The following is a 22,547-nucleotide window of genomic DNA, read 5'->3' on the forward strand; positions in this document are numbered from 1 at the left end:
TACTTTCAACCAAGTGAGCGGAAAGTAGTAATTTAAAATAAGAATCAGTGTTGCATTAATCGTTTCGTAAAAATATTCTTTGAAAAGCAAATAAGAAATTTGATTCGATTAATTGTTATTCTGAGAATTATGATTAACGTGCGCTAAACCATGTAACATTGTACGATTATTAATGTAAAAATGAATTACAGCTTATTATACTATTGAATCTTGATTCTTGTATATTTCATTCATTGACTTATCAAATAATTGATCGTGAAATTATCAGAAATATAGATCGAACCGATCGCAATCGAAAGAAATATCTTAACCGAGTGACAGAAATGATTCATCAATTAGTTTTCACTATCTTAGATAACTCTTAAAACAAATTTCAAATAAATATTGCTCGTATGGCATGCTTTGTGACTGCCTGTCTATTCATCAATACCCTGATTGTATCAGTCGCGCTACAAACAGTTTAATTTAAACCCAGTTCCAGCATGACCAGCGGTAAAACACGACAATTTTATCGTCGACACGAAATTTTAGAATTTTATATTTGTTCGTCGTTGTATCTTGTAGCCAGTTGCGTGATGTGTAACACGATATATTTCAAAACGGCGAGAAAAAAAAAATTTCGTCACTAGTGACCCGAAACTTAGAAAGCGTAATGTAATATACAAAAGTATTTCAGACACCTGCGTGGTTGATTAAGAACGAAACGGGTGGATTATTATCAGTCACGATCTCGTTCATTTGCACCGCAAATCGTTGTTTCACAAACGATTTCTTTGACATATATGAAACGCGAATCAGAATCAGTTACCATTCGTTCTGTCAATCTACGTCGTTCCCTGCTTGTTGAACAAATAATCATGCTTGCTATTCAATAGCTTTTACTCATTTCTCGAGGATACTTCTTACGTGCTGTCGTTCCTTTTTTTTTTTTTTTTTTTTTAATTATGTATTCTCTCACTCACTGTCACGAACATATTATTTCTCAATTTCCCTCTTTTAATTCAGCGACAAAGTACGTTGATTAATATTCCTATAAGTAATATCGGCAAATAATATTCATAGACATGTAATTACTATATAAATCATGTTTATGTAATTTCGACTAGCTGACTTGTTCTATGAAAATTTAAATTATCTACCATATTTAATCGTAATTCTAAGTATTCTATCGACCTATCGGATCCTAGCAAACGTATCCTGAGTTATTACAATACGCGGTAGGGACATGTTCCTTATTACAAAATTCTTCACATAGCTGGTTCTCCTGTGACTCACGCCTGTCGATAGTGAATTCCTCCTAAATCTCGAACAAACCCGCTGCAACGATATTACATATTACATTCAAAATCTATACAATAATTTGCGTAACCGTACTTTTATCGTATATCGTTTCCGTATTGACTTAATGTAGCCAGCAGTTCACCCATCGATCGAGAAAACGAGTTTGAGATTTCAATATCGGACACGTTTTACTGACGTCAGACGTATTGACTTCTGTAGAGCCGTGCCTCCAGCTTTTCTCGCGTGTTACATATTTCGATTGGAGCGAAAGATCGTATCATTCGGTGTGGCGAATGAAACCAAGTTTGTCGTCTGTCAAGTGCAGAGTGTTCGTTTTAATCTCATCTTTGAGCTAAACGATACAATCTGAAATTCGTAATTTTTTAAATTTCGATCCATACTCCATGCTCTATAGCTTCAACGTCTCATTTTCACATGAAAATTGTTCCTAAATAATTTTTTAAGGATAAGAAATATAAAGTACATTGTACACGCTTGTATTACTTCGTATACATGATATCTACTTTTTATCATCTATAATCTCTCATAATTCATATTCTATGAAACATACGCGGTTGTTTAATTACACAGAGTTGCACAGCCTCCGGTTTCCTTCGTGTTGTGTCATTTCGTATGCAGCGTGGTTGCAATTCCTCGTAACTGTTCAACCTGTTTTGTAATTGGTATAAAATCAACAACCGTAATGATTATTCCGGTACCGCGGATTAAGCAATTCCTTCTTTCTCCTTCGTTTATGTGTGACACTTTTCGGCTGTCGTGCGATACCGACAAGGATATAAAAACCGGAGTATTAAACAGTCTGTAAGTCGATCTACACCTCCGATCTTTTTTCCAGTAGACGCGCTAATCGCGATAAATCGTTTTATCCTTTGAATTCTTTGTGTACGAAACAATCGAAACTATTACGTTCTGAAAGAAAGACATAAAAAGGCGGAATAAAACATGAGAGGGTGACAGGCGAGCAGAAGAATAGAAGGATGAATTCCTGTTGATCCTTTTTCAGCTCTCACTTTCCGCCAATAATACGCCCGGTGAAAATGGTAACTGTGCCGTACTGCTATCAAGATCCGCCTTACGTAAGCCAAAGTAATATGTGAGTAAATGTGGATCGGTACTCTTTAGCCGTTTATTATACTAAGTGAATTAAGATCATTAAAATTATTATTCCTGTTCGTTATTCGTTGCGCATCGCAAGAAGAGTATTCCTCGCTGAACAAACAGCCTTAAAAATTAATGAAATAGCAAATAATATTCACGCGTGAAACAAGTAATTTCGGTACGTGTTACTTCGGTACTTTGTTGAGTCATAGAGATTTCAAAAGTTTTGTGAAACTGGTTTTAGCTGCGTCACATGTTTAGTAAGGTTGAAACGGTGAAAGTCGGAAAAGTACAATGACAAATGCTAAGTGATGAATAATGCGTAATAATCGTCTTTTCAAAAACAAGACGATCAAGTAGTAATTTTATTTTGAAGCTTTTTATATTGAAGTGAATTTTGGAGAAGAACGTGGCGCGTGAAAGAAGCAGAATACAAGTCGTCCTTTCCAATAAATGTATTATTATGCAAAACAATTGACAGATATGCTGACAATTGACAAAACGTGCTGACGTAATTGTAGACCGGTACGGTACGGTACGCGATACACGATACGTGAGAAATTTTACTGCGAGCGTACACACCCATTTCAATAGGCCGTCGAAACATTCGGACAACGTATTTATAGATAAGATGCAGTTCATGTGCGAAAGGAACCCTTAACGTTAGTCATAGACTATTACGTCAGAGGCGTAACAAGCTTCCAAGCAATTACGGTTGCCATAAATTGTTCCCACAGGCCATTATTCATAGAATAGACCGTATTTAACTTTCATCGACGGTGCGTTAATTCAGACGCATATACGTTCAATTTTGAGCACATTACGTATTAAAGTATTTTCGAAATCAGGAATTTAGGATATCATCCATTTTCGAATCTAAATTTTAAATATTTCTAATACATCGATTATTTTCAGCCACAGAACAGTTTCTCTAAATACATCACTCGCATGCTGATCTCGATTATGCACCGATCGTACTAATGTCCTAATGTCAGATGTGGCACACATAGCACGGCATGGTATTCGAGGTTGTCGATCGATCAAGCGGCACGCGACTTTTATCATAGCTCGATAGTCAGTTATAAGTTAGAACCAGTTGACGACTTTATTTTCTAGACGGGAGGGTCACCAGCAATAGCAAGGAACAATAGCAAGGTTAACTGGGGCTACTAGCCAAGCGCTAATTCAAATCGACCATGGCAAAGACCTTCTTGCGGTAGGTCACAGACCGTGAAGATTAGTTATACAAGCCACGAAGAGGCGCCGCGGGCGTTTCGAGCCGCTGGTAATTCCCGTCTTGCTGGATTACATGATCTTGACTTGCCGCCGGATACGAGTCAGCCGATGGAAAAAGACGATAATTGTTTGGATTGAATATCTGTACTTCTCCAAGATCAATGTCAATTCGATGTAAACGCACATTGAGATCTTTTCTTTTTAGCAGAGATTCGTAAAGTGAACGTTTATTACATATTTCGTTTAAAAAGCAAAAGATATATTTCGAATTTTAATTAATGAATACGAACTAGTGGAATTGAGAACAGTGTTTAGATATAAGAACATGAGTAAATTATACATCAAACATCGAGCAAATGTTACCTTTGTGACTGGAACGAAATGATAGGCACGTAACAAGCAATCTTCGCGAAATCTATAAGATTAACCACGCGAGTTATTATCATAAAAGGAGCATCGTGCATAAATTCCTAGTTTCTATTATTTATCTGATTCTATGCATTTTATGATTTTCTGTACTATGTTCGACCTATTGACCTATATCTACGAATACTGAATAATTTCTATAAGCTCAAAATTTATTGCGGTTTGCAGTTATTCTACGCGGTTTTCTAGAGGTAATACTCTCATAAAATACTCGGTTGGCTATGTCGTAAAATTACGGTTGTTACAGATTATCGTTTTACCTTTCCTCTTCACGACTCATTATTAATATTACCTAATGAACGACGAATGTCGTTTAAACATTAGAAGTTTACGACGTAAGTGAATCATTGGGGGCTGGGAGGTTTACGAGACTGAATAGCTTTTAACGCGAGCTAATTATACTAAACGACAAGGGATATGCGAGTAGATCAGTCACGCTTGCACGATTATCCCGCGGTGTCTGAGATTGAAATCGTTAGCCTGGCTAATGATCTGCCTCGTTCCATTTCGCGATCGAACCTCGATTAAATCGAAAAGGTGAAGACTTATCTCGAGAAGAACGTTTGGAATCCATCCACTTATTATTCCGCTACAGTAGTCATTTTGTGTGATCAGTGTGGCAATCTTGCGTTCATCGTGGAAATTCTCTCTTCTAAAGCTCGGGATTAATTAATTTTATACCGTTGCAACATAGTTTATCGAGGCACGAAAGTTCGCAAGTAGTAGATACATACGTGTTTCTCGACATAAAGTTTTGCATATCTAACCGGGAAGCTAATAACTTGGTTTCTCTTCGACTTCACGCAGTCGTGTTCCGTCGCTTTCGTAAGAGCGATCGGTAGAAAAATCTGCACGAGCATCGACATATCTCGTTCGATACTCAAATAAGGTGTTGCTTGTGCAACTGCAGCCAACCGCTTCTAACGATGTTTCCATTCGATTCTCTCGGACAAACATGGATAGGCCTGTGGATTCATCGAAGGTAGATGGCAATAGACACGAAACTGGCGCGCTATATACATGACTGTATAATTATCAGGCATATAACTCGCTTGACAGAACAACTGGCCGATGATAAGAGCGGTGACAAGCGAGCTTATAATTTTCATCGTTCGTGGTGGCACGCGAAAGGAACGCGTGCAATGTTTTACACGCATCGAAGCGCAACATTCATATTCATGTTCCTGACCTCCGATAAACCAAATGTAGGTCGGTTATTATCATAATAAATGGTAACTGGTATAGTCGACAGTTCTACGCGTACCAATGATATGCTATATGCTATACCGTATAAATGAAATATCAGGTCGAAAATTTCACGTGGGTTTCCAAACTTTCGAATCTACCTGAGAACCTAATCGACGACGGCCGAATAGTATCGCAACAATGGCTTAACGTTCAACGGAAGCCAATTACATCCTTTTTCCTTTTAAGATCATTATTGACCGCGATATCTCTACGAAACGATCGTGATCTCACGGAACGATATCCCGCACGAACTGCATCCGATTGGAATCCAGTGAAGGGTATGCGGCAATCGCAGTGTACACCAGGCCAGCGAGGAACAGAAGCGACCATGCACGTTAATCGTTTGCAAGTCGATGGTAAGCCGTGGCAGGAGGTGCATGCATGCAAACCGTGTGACCAGCAATTCACAATAAGAGCTGCTTTCCGAGTAAACGATGTCTAGAGCGCGGCAAACTGTCTCGGATAGCCTGTTACTTTTACGAACACACGATGCCGAAGCGGAGAATGCTTCGTTCGAATGCCTCGACGTTTTACGACGAAGATTTATGTGCCTTTCGAAAAGAATGTAACGGCAATTTATTTACTTAGCGCTTAGGAGTAGAAAAATTGCGAAAACACGTGATTACTTTCAAGATTTTGCGAATAGGAGAAATTTTAAGTACAGGAGGATTTACGTGAACGCAGTCTTAAACCGGAGATACAATGTATCGTTAGTCTGATCTATTTCGCCGCTCAAAATTATCGCAAAGTGGCTTGAAATTACCCCCTCGGTCACCATTAAATTCAATAACTCGATAATTCTACAAGATGAAGGCAACCGGTACAATTTTACATGCTTTCCGTTCGTAATTACGCCCAGCTGATTATGAAACGCGTTACTGATTTTATTGAGCGTAGATTACGAACATATTTTATCGCCAACATTGTTTTTTACATTGGATCGCATTAAAGTAAATATCGTCGGGGACACGTCGTTAAAGAATATCGTGATCTCTAAAAACTGATGCGCGACACATCGGTAATTTCACACTTTTTCCTCTGTATATCCTTTCAATTAATGTCCTTGATCGATCTAAATAAAGGTTTTAGAAGGTGAAACTTCTATCCATTCTATTTTTCTAAAATGTGGTACGATTCAAGGACAAGACTCCAATTTCGCAGATGTTTCGACTAAAACTGCAGCTAACGTGAACGATAGCGCGTTGAATTGTGAATCGCCGTGATATACATTAGGTCGTGCGAAAAGTTTCCTCCGTTTTATAAAGAAATAATGGATGCACAACATTTTTCGTTTTATATCATTTTATCGTATTACGTATGATCCATTTTGTTCTATCAAGATAAAGATCGCAACGTTTGACAGATTTTGTTCCATTTTTGTATAATGATGCATCGTTGTAAAAGACGTGTCTGTAAAAGAAAGACACTTTTCGGACAACCTAATACATTGTATGGAAAACGTCGTGGCCCATCGAAAACAAGGAAACACTGTGACGGAGGAACACGTCGCGTTCTCCCCCCGAATCGTGTTGCAACGTTGACGCAACGAAATTCAAGCGATTGTATGGATCGATAAGGATCTATCGATACTGCGGCTCGCCTAATCGGTGAGGTAATTTGCAGCGGTTTTATTTTGTCTTTACGACGGAGGGAAATTATTTTACGTAATAATTACAATCGCGCGCATTGTCGAGGGGCAGGGAGTGATTAATCAAAAGGGAAATCTGTGTCTCGTTATTACGTGTGATTGCGTTGGCTTGTTCATTCCGGCATGTGAAATTCGACGATTTCGGGGAATTCGCGATGCGCTCGATGGATAGCTTGACCATTGTTACGTCTATGCCATAGCTTCACGTAATTGATCTAATTAATTTCGCTACGCTAAAGTCTTTTAATAATTCTTTCGATTGTAAACCATTAATTTATGTGCATTCTTCTTATTGTTTTTTATTTAATTACTTGATGATATTCAAAGGAGGGCGGGGAAAGAAAAGGAAGGAAAAGATTCCTACGCACGATACGTTTTGCGGTTTCTTCGTACGACCCTGACAGAAACGCAATCGTGCTACTTACGAGAGTACATTGCATCCTAGCATATCGGTGCATGCATGTACATGATGTGCATTATGGATTGAGCATCTAAGTAAGTGCCTATGGAGCCAACGTCAGCGTGCCGTAATGTAGATGCTTCGACTCGATAACCGGCTCGATATTGCGTAAGAATGATTACGGTACTAGTTCTACGACCAGTACTGACAATGAGAAAATAAGAATGATATCCATCGCGATTATTATCGACTAGGGTCAAATGCACGATAAGAACATTTTATTGAAAATAGCAATTATCCATTAATTTTACAATTTTTCAAGAAAATTCCTTTATGTATATTACGAAAGATTCGCGTATACTCTCAAGTGACGATTAGCAAAGTTTCGCTGGAATATTTTCCATTCCATCGCGATCACGCAAGAATATTTGTGTAAATTAATATACAGATATGAAACTTAAAATTCAAGCGTACGTCACGAACAGCGACTGTTCCCCATGAGCACACACCTACGTCGGTCTCGCTGGAACGTAATTACACGCTGCGCTTTGATCGTTCAACGGATGCCCTCTATTTACGGGGGGGGGGGACGTTTGTACAGACCCCCGGAGCAGAGTGACAGAGAAGAAAAGAGAAGAAGAAAGAGAAAACCCAAAGGGTGAAACGGTCAACTCTGTCCCTTCCGGCCCCTAGCCGAATAAAACCGGTCGATTTTTATTCTGGCGACCGCTCGAAAGCGGACGTCGGCGTACCGACACATTTGTGCAATTGCGGATCTGGAATTTTCTGATCGCGAGAACTGAACGGCGAAGGGCGAACCGATTGAAAGGGAAATCGCTCGTGAGAGCCCCTCCCTTCCGCCCGAACGATCTTGTGGCTTTTCCTGTTCTCCGTTCCACCTGGAAGCCCGCGTTATAGAAAACGATCCACAAGACTATACGCTCCCGCACGCGTGTCGTGACTATATATTTTTCTTTTACTAACCACGTTGACGAACTATCTTTGTCTTCCACTTGCTTATGGCATTATTTTGTTGGAAGTTTCAGCAAAAGCGTGGGGGCGAGACGCGAATTCAGGTTGAGCAATCAGCTGGTAAACTCCAGGAAGTAGACACGCGCCTCGGTACCCTTTGTTTATTCGTTACTCTCTCAAGTGTTTTGTTAAACGGCTTTGCCCATGCATTCCATTGAGTGGGTCGACGCAAAGTTTAGATTCGAATGTCGATTACGCGAGGAAGGCTTGATGATTTTACGCGTTGCGCATATTTTCTCGCTTTCTGGTGCAACGCGTATAGTCATGTTGATCGCGCATTAAGATCTGGGTCGATTCGCTTCAAACGCAACCTATCTATTCGTATCATTGATATTCTCTTGTATCGCGATTCTTGCACATCGATTTGTACGCAATTTTTGAAATTTTTGCGCTCGACAATATATCTGTCGTCTCTGTCCTTATATAAGCTAAATTAAAATATTTATCGAGCAATAGAAACTACGATCTTACTTCTCTGTTTGAACTTGCCGTATAAGTGCAGTAAAAAATTAATTGTACGGTAGGAAGTAGGAAACAAGAAATAAATATTCTTAATGTCAGATTCGATTGCACAGTTCAACTGTGCACACTATGTTGTGTGTGCGTATCCTTATGAGATTTATGGTTGCTTAATTACAAATTCCTTTCCATTTTTTTGTAATCACTGCAACTAAGCAACAACTTCACCTGTTGAGGAATTTCATACATTCGCGGAGCATACACCGAGCTTTCTCTTTGTTTCATTTGATTCTTCGATCGATAGATTATATCCTCGATTGGAGTAATTAAAAAACTCTTTAACACCTGTACACTCTGGAATATTTTCGTGATGTTTGTATGTACGTGGGAAACCTAGAAGCGATAAAATTCTCCACGAATGGTCACGGGAAAGGGGTTGAAAGCTTGATTGCAGGATCGATCGAGCGCCACTTAAAATTTCGGATAGTTTTATGGGCGTCCGTCCTTCGTTAGCGTCAACTAATTTTACGACTGAGTCAGCATCGTTGGATTGCAGGTACGATCCTTCTTTGATCGTGGCTAATGAAGCACATCCAAAGATCGGCCTGTCTTTTAGCATGCTCTGATAATCGTCCTTCTCGGAACGTCGGCCTGCGTCGTCATCGCTCGACGATTTACGCCTTTTCTGAAACTGCTTCTATCATTCCATTAAACGAGCGGAACTGAAGTCCTTTCTTTTTTCCAACAGTGCTTGCTTCGAATTTCCAAACGGAGAAAGGGATAGCGCTTGGAACAAATTCGTCGATTAATCTTAAACAGAAATTAATCCCCCTTTTAATCTTTAGTCAAGCAGTAGGCCAATGAATTTGTCAAGAACAAGCGCATCGAGTTTGGAAGATCTCTGATTCAATCGTCTCCTAATTTATCGAAACGAAGGTTATTCGAGAAACAACAAATCTTCCAATTTGAACTGTCACCAAAAAGAGTATAATGATGCGGCTGTTATCAAGGCTATGTATAGAACAAACGAACTCATTAGTTTTTGCATGGTGTGTACGTGAACTGGAATTAAATCGCGTATTTGCGTAATGATAATACTCTGGAAACGAGGCTAATAGTAATGATAGACGAACGTCGGCGAATAAAGAAGTGTCACAATGCGTAATTACGTTCCTCAACTTACCCGTTTAATTGCATCCTTAACTCGTTCGCGCTCGGGTTTCAGGTGCTTGAATACGAGTGAAATTCGAATTCTTCGATGTGACACCGTTGCACACCATATGAATATTTAAGTAAAAAGTTAGATTACCTCGCTGTCGGACGTGAAATCTGGGACAAACAGGTTTGATACATTAAAAACGTTTCAAAATATGATAATTCGCGAGCGCGATCGTTCGCCTGTGAAAGAAATGAAGTGTAGTAACGATGATCTGTGACGTAAAAAAAGATTGATTGCCCACAGAATATTCTATGCTTTATGTATTTACTTTCAAGCACCCAGTTATTAATTTCCAAATTTTGCAATTTCCAATCCGCTTTTCACTCAATCGATTAACGCACGAGTAACGTCGCCAGCAATAATTGGGAAATAAATCTACAACATTTAACAGGATTGGAGGACAAACGCGAGTTCGCAATGAGAAAGGACCCGGAAGCGGAAACGAGGCTGGATGAAATTCATAGATCGATATTTCTCGAAGAAGGAAGTAAGTCTATCGAGCGACACGTTACACATGGATCGATAGTGTGTCTCGATGTGAAAACCGGTCGAGAGAATGTAGCTTCATAATCTATGTATACATGGCGAGTCGTACGTGGCATATAAATGAACCAAAACGTTGTAACGAGGTCGTAATCCAAATTGCGAATACACGTTGCGATCCTTCTAAAGTTGCTTTTCCTTTTTCCCATTATCATAAGAAAATAATTTTCTTACCTCATGACGTTTAGCCGATTTGTAATTGCGCTTACGTGTATCTAATCGGATTTATTGTAATTAATTATAAAAATTGCAGTTAAAAATACCCTCGTTCCGTGAAAATTATGATTCTACGAGATACGAGTATATTTCGATCTGTAAGTTAATGAGATAATTAGTCGCTGCGTAAAGCTTTATACGTTTGGCTTTAATCATTCAAAGGTGATGCAATCGTAATTAGAAGCATAGAGATTTTAAAGCATCGATTAAGTCATACGCCAACATCGGCAGACCTGGATTAGCTACGCAGTGAGGCAAAACGTAAACGAATGTAATATGTAATGGAACAGCCTTAGATACATTAATTGTTTTATATTATTATTATTACTATTTACTATTACTAGTAATTAATCAACGATGTTTTGACTACTTTTAATTTGTGCATATCAAAAACATATTTTAGCACGTTTTTAATTCAATTCGGAGCAGTTCTCTGGTGAGTTTACAGATTCGTCGCAGTTGCTTTTTCGTATTCAAACTTAGTTTATCGTTCTTCAAAACTTCTAGAACTTGTTTAACGATCCCGCGGAGTCAGTCCAAAGTTAGACCGTTTGAAGTTCGTAGACTTCAGCTACAGTCGCTCATTTCGGCATGCAGAATTTCTTTGGACTCCGGAGTGGTGCACGTTCCGAGAGTCTAAAGCAGCGCATTACGTAAGAAACACGAGACTTGGACGGTTGATTACGTGATAGCTGATCTGGAGCGTGTGTGTCGATGGAAAACTCGTGAGAAGTGCACTATGCATCGTGCAACATCGAATATATGCCCCCTCGAGCATGACGTTCCACGAGAATGTTAATATGTGTATATATCAAGTCAGTATGGGCACCAGTGGTACTTTAAGTACATATTCTTTACGTCATGGCCGTCTAGTAGAAGCAATAATTGGCTTCGAGGTTGCAAGACGGTCGCTTTCACGGGAAACTCTAGTGCAAACTCTTGATACTGATGTTTGCCTGTCCAGAGAAGTTTCTTGAGAAGTCGAAATGCTTCGAACAGCTTGATTCTAACATTAGTTACAAGATAATTAAATTTGTATTATATAGTTAAACTTGAATTTCTTAACTTAAAATTCTTAAACTTATATCTGGATATTTAGATTAAAAATTCATCAATCAAAAGTCTACAGCTACATTTATTTAGGATATCAAATCGATAGTACAACATCGCTTATCCTATGTCTCACTCACTAGCGGTAAAAAATCCTTGTAGATCACATCTAGGCTTTCTAGCTGTCGAGGAATATAATTAAGATAAGTCGATCCTCGTTGAGAAATAAATTAATTAAATAATTAAATAAACAACAGCCGATAATATATCCCCTCTTTACGTCTCATTTTCATCGTCTCTCTCCGTGAGTGATGGTTCCGTAGGTGGCTCGGTTGGCCATTTCCCTACGGTAGCAGCAGGATCGATAGTAGAAGGTGGATCTGTGATAACAATTGGTCCAAGGGGTTCAACCGTTTGTTCCTCGTCTTTTACGCTATTTTTATCTTTCTCGTCTAAACTTTGCGGTTTCTCGATTATTTCTGGCTTTATCAAAATCATTTGAGGTTTCGCCTCTAAATCAAGATTTTGATCTGGCATCGGTGGTATCAACTCCGTCGATGGTACCATCGTTTTAATCTGACACTGACGACCCATATAGCCGAGTGGACAGATGCATCTGCAACCAAAGTTTACGTTTATCGTTACGGTCAGCGATTGATCTGGTTATGTCACTGTCAAAGTCAATGTGCAAAGGATTCACCTGTAACTGCCATCCTCTTTGGTCATGCTAATGCAAGTGGCGTTATTGCGACAGATTCCCGAATGCTCGTCGCAGTAAGTCAGCTTCTCGTTGCATAGATCACCCGCCCATCCAGGCTCGCATCGGCACTCCCATGGCCGTTTACAGGATCCGTGTACGCAACCAGGATAAGGGACGCATTCGGTGCAATTCGGACCTGTCCAACCCACGCGACACCTACATGTTCCCGGACGACGACAACCGCCGTGTTCTCGGCTGCATCCTTGCGAGCAAACCGCTGCACAGAGAGAAAATAAAACGAAAGTTTAAGTAGACTTATGTATGCTTTCTTGGAGAAGATACGAGGACTAGAAAAACCGGATAACTTACGAGTTTGACAGAGAAGTCCAGTCCAGCCTGGTTCACAGCGACATTCGAGCGGACCCTGGCACGTTCCATGCACGCAGCCTGGCAAAACGGCGCATTGTTTGCATTTCGGTCCCTGCCAACCTAATCGACATCTACAAAAACAAACATACAAATGACTGATTCTCTTGCAACGAATGATTCACTAAGAAATTATCTTTCCCGTTAAATAGCATGAAAGGAAGGTAAACTACGGAGAACAATCTCGTAGCTTCCACACTTCCTCTAAATTATCAGCTAAGAACGTTAATGTGACGAGGGTCGAGCAAACGGTGATTTCATTGCTTCGATCCGTCACTACCGGCGCTGATAACCGCTCATTACTCAACCATTATGCGTTGCACCTTACCTGCATTCTCCGGGCTTTTCACAATATCCCTGGCTGGAGAGACAATCGGAAGCGCAGATTGGTTCCGAACAGAACATACCCTTCCATCCAGGATCACAGGAGCATTCGAAGCTTACGTTACAACTAAAAATGAAAATTTGCTTCAGTTGTTCATTCTACCGCTGAATGTAAGTTTTTCCGCACGATCAATATTCGAGAGAGTAGAAAAGACTAAACGTTTCGTGTTACACGAGAATTAAACTTGCCACTGAGCGAGGTGAAATCGGTATCTATTTCATGCCTTTAGTACTAGAACCAACTACTACATCCATCGGTCATTAGCAACCGTATCGCTTATAGAAAATTATATTGCTCTAGAAATTGATACCTGAGTCGGAAAAGGGCAGCGGTTTCCATTGGTATATTCACTTCGAAGATCTGATTAAGTTAACGGGTAACTCGTTATTCATTGATGGATTACATCTGCTCTTGCTTCTTTTGATTCACCGAGACATATAAAAAAACTGATGAAAGATTACCTGCCATGCTGACATCCTGGTAGAGCTACACACTTGTCGCAGAGCTCGCCATAAAAGCCCAATTTGCAGCGACATTCACCGGGTCGACGGCAGTAACCCTGAAGAGGGTCACACCCCTTCCGACAGATTGGCACATCGCACAAATCGCCAGTCCATCCTAAGTGAAAAAAAGCACCGGTTATACAAAGAGAAATGTCTACATCGCTGATTTTTTATTGCGCTTTTCTGAACCACGTCCGCCATGAACTCCATCACGCTGTTTCTTTTTTTACCTGGTAAGCACTTTACTTCTCCGGCTTCGTCACAAACGTAGTGCGAATTTGGATGTTGAGAGGCAGGTATCTCACAGGCTTGCTTCTTCCATTTGGGAACGTATCTAAATGGAGTGTAGAAGAAATTATTTATCTAACTAGAATGTATAATAAAAATTATACATACAGATTTGATACAATTTATTCTAATGGTACCAAAAGCAAGATATATCGCTATTATTGGTAATGAGCTATTTAATGGATCTAGTTTCGAAATCGAAGTCGAAATATGGAGGTACTTAAAATATGTAGAGTAAATAGTGAAAAAGGCGATAACAAGGGGAACAGATAAGATTGACAGATAAGATAATATTGACAACGACCGAGTAACATAATTACTCGCGTTAATTACATGCGTTAAGCATGTGTCACGAGAACTTGATACTACAATCTGGCCCTCGAAAGCCACGTATTATTTTCTATGATTAACTTTTCTCATTCTAATTTTCTAAACGCAGCATTCGACACATCGAATTAATTCCTACCGCCTGAGATGAAAATCAAAATTTACATGTTCGGAAATACAACTGATTGTCTGCGAGGAATTTTGAAAGACTTTCACCGGAACAAATCTCTCCAAAATAAATAGAATATTGATTAGGAATCGAATCACGTAAAACGGATCAAAGTATGTTTAATGACGATACCTGGGTCCGGCTGCGAATCCAAAAGGCAGCGCACCGAGCCCGAAAATCGTGGTAACACTGGCTGTATGCCCATTGTATAGATTGCCCAGTTCACCGGGACCGATCAAGAGACTGAGACAAGCGAGCAGCAGTATCATCTTTGCTTGACTTCCAAGTCAAGACTGAGGACGACCGCGTCCAAGGCTTCGGCTTGGATAACGGGACCTTGTTCGAGGTCACGGCACACTTTTTCATCGTGTCCGTGCTGCTGGCAACGCGTTCGCGGACGCGTGAGATCGTATGAGTACGCATGTGTGACGCTCTCCCCGTTTGACTTTTTCGTCGACTCACGACGAGTTTATTATTCGCTCGGGAAAGTTCAATGCACTTCTTCGACTAAGCCGAGAGGAGGCATTCCCCCTGAGAGCTCGCGTTCGCCGCCGTCACAGAAAGGAAATGGACGCACCTAGAACTTTCTTGGGAGGATTCGTAAGCTTCTACAGTTATAGGATTCGGATAAAGTCCCCTCGGGCTGAAATCATCGTTTTTTTTTTTTTGTCGTGAATAACAGTTCTTTGACTCGTATTTCCTTAAGAACAGTAATTGGGAGATCACTGCCTCTAATAGGTAGTACCTAACGAAGTTATATCCTGCGAATCTTATTTAACGGGAATTTTTCTTTTATTCATCAAAAAATTTCTCCTTTCTGTATGCCTAAAGGTACAGGAATATTTTTCTCCCCCTATAATCTAGCGTAAATCCATTCGATATGGAAGGACAAATCCCTCTTAAATTCATCGAAAAAACCTATGGACCCTCGTTATTCGAATTTAATCCGAAGACAAGGAAGTGGACCTCCAACAAAAGTAGGATTTGGGATCCTATTTACATGGTGATATTAAAAGAGAAACGCTCATGCCGAAACGTAAGCTTTCGAATACTGACATTATAACTTACAGAAAAAGGTGGCTTATAATTCAGTTCTTTTTTTATTAAACATTTCTTTGTTTCTAGGTACTAATAAGAAACGTTGCGCTTTCTAGAAGTAGTTTATTTATTTTTTCAATCTATGTACAAGCTTCCGAGCTATTATTTACAAATAAATACAGAAATTGGCACCTCAAACGGCGCCATTTTTGTTTCTCGACGTTAGGAACTTTTTTACAGTCTGTTCGTTGCGTATTGAGCAAGAAGTTATTTAATTAGTATTCTACTACATATAAAAAAATAGCTAGATCTTTTGTACATTTCCTCGTCGACATTTACAAAGATGCAATCGTCGTAGTTGCGGAATCGTAACACTCACAACGACATGCACACGCTTTAAAAACTATTTCACATAATACTTAACTCGGTTGTGTTTCTTTTTCAAGACATTCGACCTTATATCTACACAGACATAGAATTTACATTGTTAATTAATCAAATCGTATTGCCGTTTGGAGCGTAACGCAACGATAAAACTCCATTCGGCGGGTTCAATTGTCGGTATTGCAACAATGAGAATCCATTGATTATCCTTCCTTCGTCGTTTCTTCCATCTGCTAAAGAAGGATTCAGTCCTGTCGGAGCAAACACATCCTTAAGTTTGTTATCATCGTCGACGATGCTTCATCAACATTCGTCTATCCTCGAAGCAAAATGGATTCACCTTCAGACTTCTTCAGGCTCGACGCTCTTGCCTTTTCTGCAAACCTTCACGAAGCCGAGAACGATTACTAAAAGAACAGCACAACCGCAAGCAGCGAAGATATCCCAAGGATATAATTCCTGGATCGTCTGATCTATCCTTTTAGCTTGAACGCAATTAGGCCTCGTATCTACTTCGATGGGGAAGCTACCGGGTCCGTCGTTCGAAGCGATCCTGACGAGGTACTTTGTCCCAGGCAGAAGAGAAATCTGTGCGGAATTCGAGTCCGTCACTTGATTTCCCATAAGACCACCAGTCTCAGGTTCCCAAGAAACCACATAAGATTCCTTGTTTCCTATATGATCCTTATCGGCCCTATCGTTATAAGCATTGCTCGTGGAAGGAGTGTTGTCCGCTTCCAGATCATCGGAACGATCGTCTTTCCTTCTGAAGAAGAATCTTCGAAATATTTCATCGGACATTGGAGAATCTTCCTGGCTTCTCCACTCCGCCAGTACCTTTTCTCCGTACTTTTCTAGGAAGAATTGTCTCACACGGTTATTGAATCTGACCTGTTCTAAAGATCTCTGTTTCTGAAGTTGAGTCTGGACATCCTTCCATGAGATCGTTGCCTCGTACAAAGGACCTTCTTTCAGAGATTCCAACTTTGGAATCCATTCTTGCCAACTGTAATGCTTCATGCCGTTCTCCATGGCGACTATAATCCAGGTATCCGGCCTTAGATTCGGAGTACGTTCCCCTGGATAGTATCCAGCAACTCTCCATTGCTTGTAAAGCTTGCGCATCACTACAGCAACGTCAAATCTGTCCAGGATGATGGGTGCCTTGCTCGGTGCTGGCAACATGGATGGTAAATACTTCTCTTCTAGTCTAGTTTTTCGATAAGTACACACTGTCTGGCAGGCTGGGCACTGAAAGAAATTTTCATATCGTTAGTTTTACTCTTTTTCATTGGTTTTCTTAAACAAAGGAAGCTTTTGCAGAAGAAGACTCAAACTTTTAACCCTTTCTTCCCGAATAGCGACTATCTATCTCAGACATCTGTTCTCCAAAGAATGCATTAAAGGAGAAACAATCAACGATTTCTTTAAAGGAAACAACCTTTTTATCTCGCGGAAATCATATAAAAAAAGAGTTCTTATTGACATTGGATTTAAGGATTTTTCGAAACGTGGTAGTCGGCCGTCCCCCAAATATTTGAAGAAGATACGTATCTCAGCGGAGCTCGATACACGAAGAGTTTAAATTCGTTCGTTGCACGACAAAGCAACTCAGCCTTCCGTAAAAATCGACAGGTAGCCGTTTCTAAGGATTTTCCTAGACCGTAGATCGCGTCGGAATTCCCTTTATCGAAAGTTCCCTTTCTTTTCGTCTCGCCATCGTTCGTCTGTATATTTCTGGGTCTGTTCCTTTGGCTTTGAAATTTTCAAAGATAACACCGACGTAAGAGATTTCCTTCGCGCTTGATCGATCCGAATTTTCCAACGATTTAACACGGTCGAGATCATTGGCACATTTGTCGACTCGGCCTGAATTCGAAAAAGTTCAAACATCCGAGAAGTTACGAATACTTTCGCCGGTGCTTATTCGTAGGGATATTGTAAACTCAGAATCCGACTAGAAATCCCGTGTCTACCTTTTGCGAATTATGTCGTTCAAGAGACCAAAAGTTCTTTTTGTAGTACAATCTCCCTAATCCAAAAGATTGCTTCACCCGTAAATTTACTTACATGTAGATACTGGTCGCCCTCGCAAATGGTTCTTGTCTTCTCCCACTGGTTCTCGAGGGCCTCGCAGTACTGCCAGCACTGTAACACAGGAGAGAGAAAAAAAAAACATACACACGTGAAAGAAGCGAGCGTGGCAGGGGGAGGTTTCAGCATTGAACAAAAAGCTCTTGCACGCACGGGACGCACGGGTAAAAAGGAACGATGGTACACGAGGGGGATGAAGAGGGACGACACGGCCAAGAAACGTGAAGAAGGAAAGGCGGCCGGACCGTTGAATCGAGCGATTTAAGCGGCCATGGAGAGAACCAAGGGAGAAGGAAGAAGGTGCAGCCGGAAAGAGAAGAAAAAGGAAGAACGTATAAGAGAGGAAGATAGGTGGGTAGAGAGAGAGAGAAAGGAAGAAAAGAGAGGGGGGCCGAATTAGCTCCAACCTGTTTCAGGCATAACAGGCACCGTCGTTGTTGTCTTCATATTTATTGGGATACCGTCTCTTGTGGAGCCCTGTTTCCAGATTCTTTTTTTTTTTTCGTCTCTTCTCCGAGAGAGAATGAGAGAGTTAGCGAGATCCCTGTGCTTTGCCCTCCCTCCCCGATTATCCTACATCACGATGTGTTCCTTCTAAGCCTGGCTGTTTCGTAGAAACGTTATAGGTCCCCTTTCTTCGTGCAAAAGACGCCTCCAAAAAGCAACATAACCATCTTCCAACAGCTTCGCGATAATTCCCTCGGTTCGTTTGTTTTTTTCCTGATGATTTCTAGTTCGTTCGTGTAAACGAAACCAAGAAGAATAGCATTGCGTATCGTGTATAAGGAAGTAGATAATATTAGAAGAAACACGCTAGAAATAAGAGTAAGCCTCCCACAATGACCGTCAACATATGTACGTAAAAGCGGATTGTTCAGTAAATAAAAATTTCGGGTAAATGTAAATGCGTGGAGGACGGAACGTGACAACGGATCTTTTTCATCCCGTTTATTTCACTTTGCGACGGATAGTCATTGATTTCCAGAACGAGGGGACATGGCTTTTACGATCCTCGGCCCATTGTAATTCGATAACAGCACAATCATCGTCGTATTCGATGAAATTTGATGGAGCGATCGACCCCATGACATTTCCTCCGACCACATTCTTCGTCGAAAGGACTACGATTAAATGTACGATATACGATCGCTACGCTTCCTTGTTCATATAATCACGCGAACTATTGATCTAGGAAGAAATTTTACTTTCATGTGTCTAGCCAAAAAATGCTCGGTTGCATGATTTTCCTTTGAATGTAATTCTATTACATAAATTTTAGGAGTATCACGAACATCAAAGGGTCTGGAAAGCCGCAACATTTCGGTACGTCGAGCTGAACCTGTCGGCAATTTAAAACGCTGTCCCCTCGTTTCCAATCGGTCGATCACCCAACTTCCCCTTCACGTCCGATTGTCCGGAGTAAAACAATTACCGTTGACGAAAAGGGCGGTTCAAAGCGAGCGCAACAATTTCCAACGCAGGAATAGTCGTCATTATCCGGGCGTAATTCTCTCACGAGGGAGTTCTTCGCGCGCGACCTTCATTAAGCCACCTCCGCGCGTTCGCCTCCTCCGAGAATCGTTATTCTAATGTATCCTATGGAAACGAGTCTCGAGGACTCTCGTTCCCTGGGCATAAATTTGAATGTATCATCGTCACCTCCCTCTTCCTGCGTTTAAACTCTTCACGATTCGTTCTCGATGATGTTCCACGCGCAGCACAGGCGTGTGTACGCGTGTTTTCTTATTCACAGGCAGTCATGGGGTCTCCCTGTGGGTGTACACGAACGAGATGGCATCGATTTCTCTGAAATTAATGGACACCCCCTGTGCACTAAATGAGCAACGCCCTGAGCACACACGCGGCCGTTCACCGCATTGTGCGTGAGTTGATCGTGATTCCCATCTGTCCATCTGCAATGTGTCTGTCCTGTAGAGGGGTGCGTTCGACGGTGGGGAACATCGGGGACCACCATGATTTTCCACGACGCGCCATAAAACCGACGGGGAAGATTTATCGTCACACCGAGTCGGTAGAACGACCCTATCGGATTTCCAGACGATCGAATCGTCACCTTACGTGCTCGCACGCGTGTGATTTCATCTCGATATATTATTTCTGGATATTCCCGAGATATCGTCGAAGATTGTTTATTGTTTGTTCGGAGACCGAGAACATAGGACGTACGAAGAATGTTGGTTTTTCGGAAGCATTCTTAAACGCGACGTGCCTTTCGGTGTTTGAACTCTGGGTGACTAGGAAAGATGGTCACGTTAAAGCTGGCGGTATCGTGTTGGGTGCACGGGGATCCCTAAAATTTCGTGACATATTCCAGTCGCTACTATTTGAGGCGAGAAGAATAGGATGGAAAGAAAACGGGAGCATACACAGCATTGTGCTCGTGGTACTTTCAAAACTTTGGGCATTCGTTTCTCGTACACCTTTCAATATTTAACTAACAATATTAGCAATATTAACTAACAATAGTAAGCAAATTCTATGGTGATAATTCGAACAAAGTATACAACAGCCTAAATTTTGGAAAAATTACGAGATAAGTAAATTATAAATTTTTATTCACCATGCTACAAGTAGTTTGTTGTTGCCCCGTGTACCAATCGCAGGTACCATCAGTGGTATGCTTCTTCAAACATTGCGATCTACACTGAGCAATTCTGACGATCGGTCCGAGATCGAATCCAGTAATAAGCGTGGTACACCAGACGAAGAAAAGAAACCACGTAATCTCCATGTTCAATAAAAATCACACTTCTTCCGTAATGTATATTCACTCACTAGTTCACTTTCTTTGAAGTTCACTGCCGTCTTTAAAACGAACACTCGATTACAGTTATACAGAGACCATAGAATGTTTAATTTACCAAAAGAATCAAATAAACATAAGCGTAGCGTGTTATTCGTGACTAACGAGCAAAGAAATAGGTTCCTGTTCCGCCGAAATTTCGAGCAGACTGCGACCCTTCGGAGGTCGGTACCTTCCTTATGTAGCCACGCGCCCCACCATTGAATTTTAGCTCGCCCCTACCCTCTGAAGGCAGCGTAGCATCCCTTGTAATTATCCGTGGGCTGGAACCGTCCCTCGGCATATGGTCGACCATACTGCATCATCGTCCTTCTGCCCGAATTATTTTGTTGGCAGGAAAGTAGGCCAAATTGTGAAAAGAGTTGCGATTTTTCGTTTCGTCGAAACTCTTTGATCACGCGTTCGTATTCGCTCTTTTACGACGATTCGACTTGAAAGAGAGATAACGTAATATTTATGGACTTTGTATATGATCCCTTCTTGTGTATGAATAACCGTTACCAAGACTAATCACTTAATCTCATAAAGATAAAGATATAATTATCTTCTTATCAAGGAAGAAATCTATTTTTGCGATTTCATAAAATTTAAGTAGAAGATTTTTAACGCATTATGCTTATCGAAATAATGTACTTCCTTCGCAAACGTACGATTAACGTTGATTGGAATTCCCTTGGTATGCTCTGCACACAATCTGTCGCCGCGAATATTATCTCGGTGCAGAGCCACCCTCGTATTACAATCGCATTGCGTTTCACTGTAATTATCCACGTGCCGTATGGTCGCCAGCATATGGTCTAGGACGCCATTCTACTTCAAGGAGCAACCTCCGTCATTCCGCAAAAGAGAAGGGGAAGAAGAAGAAGATTGCTTCGAAATTGACTGCTCGCGGAACAAATTAAATTTCGCCTTCGATCGATCGTGAAATCGCGTCTCTTTGTGACGTACTGATGGACGCGTTCCATCATATCCTCCGCTGTTATTCGCAATTTCCGTCGAATATGCTATATAATACATCGTTGAAACGCGCTGTTAAAAACATCGATGTTTGGCTAGTCAACATTTTCTTGCAGAGTAACTCGATTCTGTTCGTGAAATTCTATATGAACAAACGTTTTCTGAGAAATCTTTCTTTCTTCAAAATGATCGCTATTGGAATCCGTTTCCGGCCAGCGGTAATTCTTGAGAAGAAACTCCCAAAAACGAGAACGTCTTTAGCTGTGAGGAGGTAAATAATCGGCTGTCGCGACAACGAGAAAGGAACTTGCCCGCCATTTTCGAAATCCTCACGATGTCCAGGAAAATTTAATCGCAATTAGCCGACATCCGAGTAACGCGGCAGCACAACAACACTTCCTTCCTAGTTCCCTGTTCAGCTTCGTGCAAAGAGTAGGAGGCGGGAAGGAAGGAACGGTGTCGAATGATAGCGATTCGAGGGATGTACATACATTATCAAAGGTCCTCCATAGAACGGTCCAATATGGTTTTCATCCGGCAGGTACGCGATCTTGTCTCATCCACCCACCTTCGCT

The 22,547-nt window shown here is 40.9% G+C and overlaps 2 protein-coding genes across 2 annotated transcripts; both read right to left on the minus strand.

Moving 5' to 3' along the window:
* Positions 1 to 11,925: 11,925 nt before the first annotated feature.
* On the minus strand, positions 11,926 to 15,105 carry LOC122570577 (protein jagged-1-like). The gene is made up of 7 exons (XM_043733073.1): positions 14,808 to 15,105; positions 14,122 to 14,225; positions 13,850 to 14,006; positions 13,332 to 13,454; positions 12,947 to 13,077; positions 12,578 to 12,854; positions 11,926 to 12,493 (listed from the first exon to the last, which is right to left on the minus strand). Exons 1-7 carry the CDS (start codon positions 14,942 to 14,944, stop codon positions 12,154 to 12,156), a joined length of 1,269 nt encoding a protein of 422 aa, XP_043589008.1. The 5' UTR covers positions 14,945 to 15,105; the 3' UTR covers positions 11,926 to 12,153.
* Positions 15,106 to 15,934: 829 nt separating this feature from the next.
* LOC122570578 lies at positions 15,935 to 21,263 on the minus strand. Its single transcript, XM_043733074.1, has 3 exons — positions 20,773 to 21,263; positions 18,168 to 18,245; positions 15,935 to 17,348 (listed from the first exon to the last, which is right to left on the minus strand). The coding sequence occupies exons 1-3, from the start codon at positions 20,941 to 20,943 to the stop codon at positions 16,440 to 16,442; spliced, it is 1,158 nt and encodes a 385-aa protein (XP_043589009.1). The 5' UTR covers positions 20,944 to 21,263; the 3' UTR covers positions 15,935 to 16,439.
* Positions 21,264 to 22,547: the final 1,284 nt, after the last annotated feature.

The sequence above is a fragment of the Bombus pyrosoma genome, linkage group LG9 (genome assembly GCF_014825855.1).
Source record: "Bombus pyrosoma isolate SC7728 linkage group LG9, ASM1482585v1, whole genome shotgun sequence".
Classification (NCBI taxonomy): domain Eukaryota; kingdom Metazoa; phylum Arthropoda; class Insecta; order Hymenoptera; family Apidae; genus Bombus; species Bombus pyrosoma.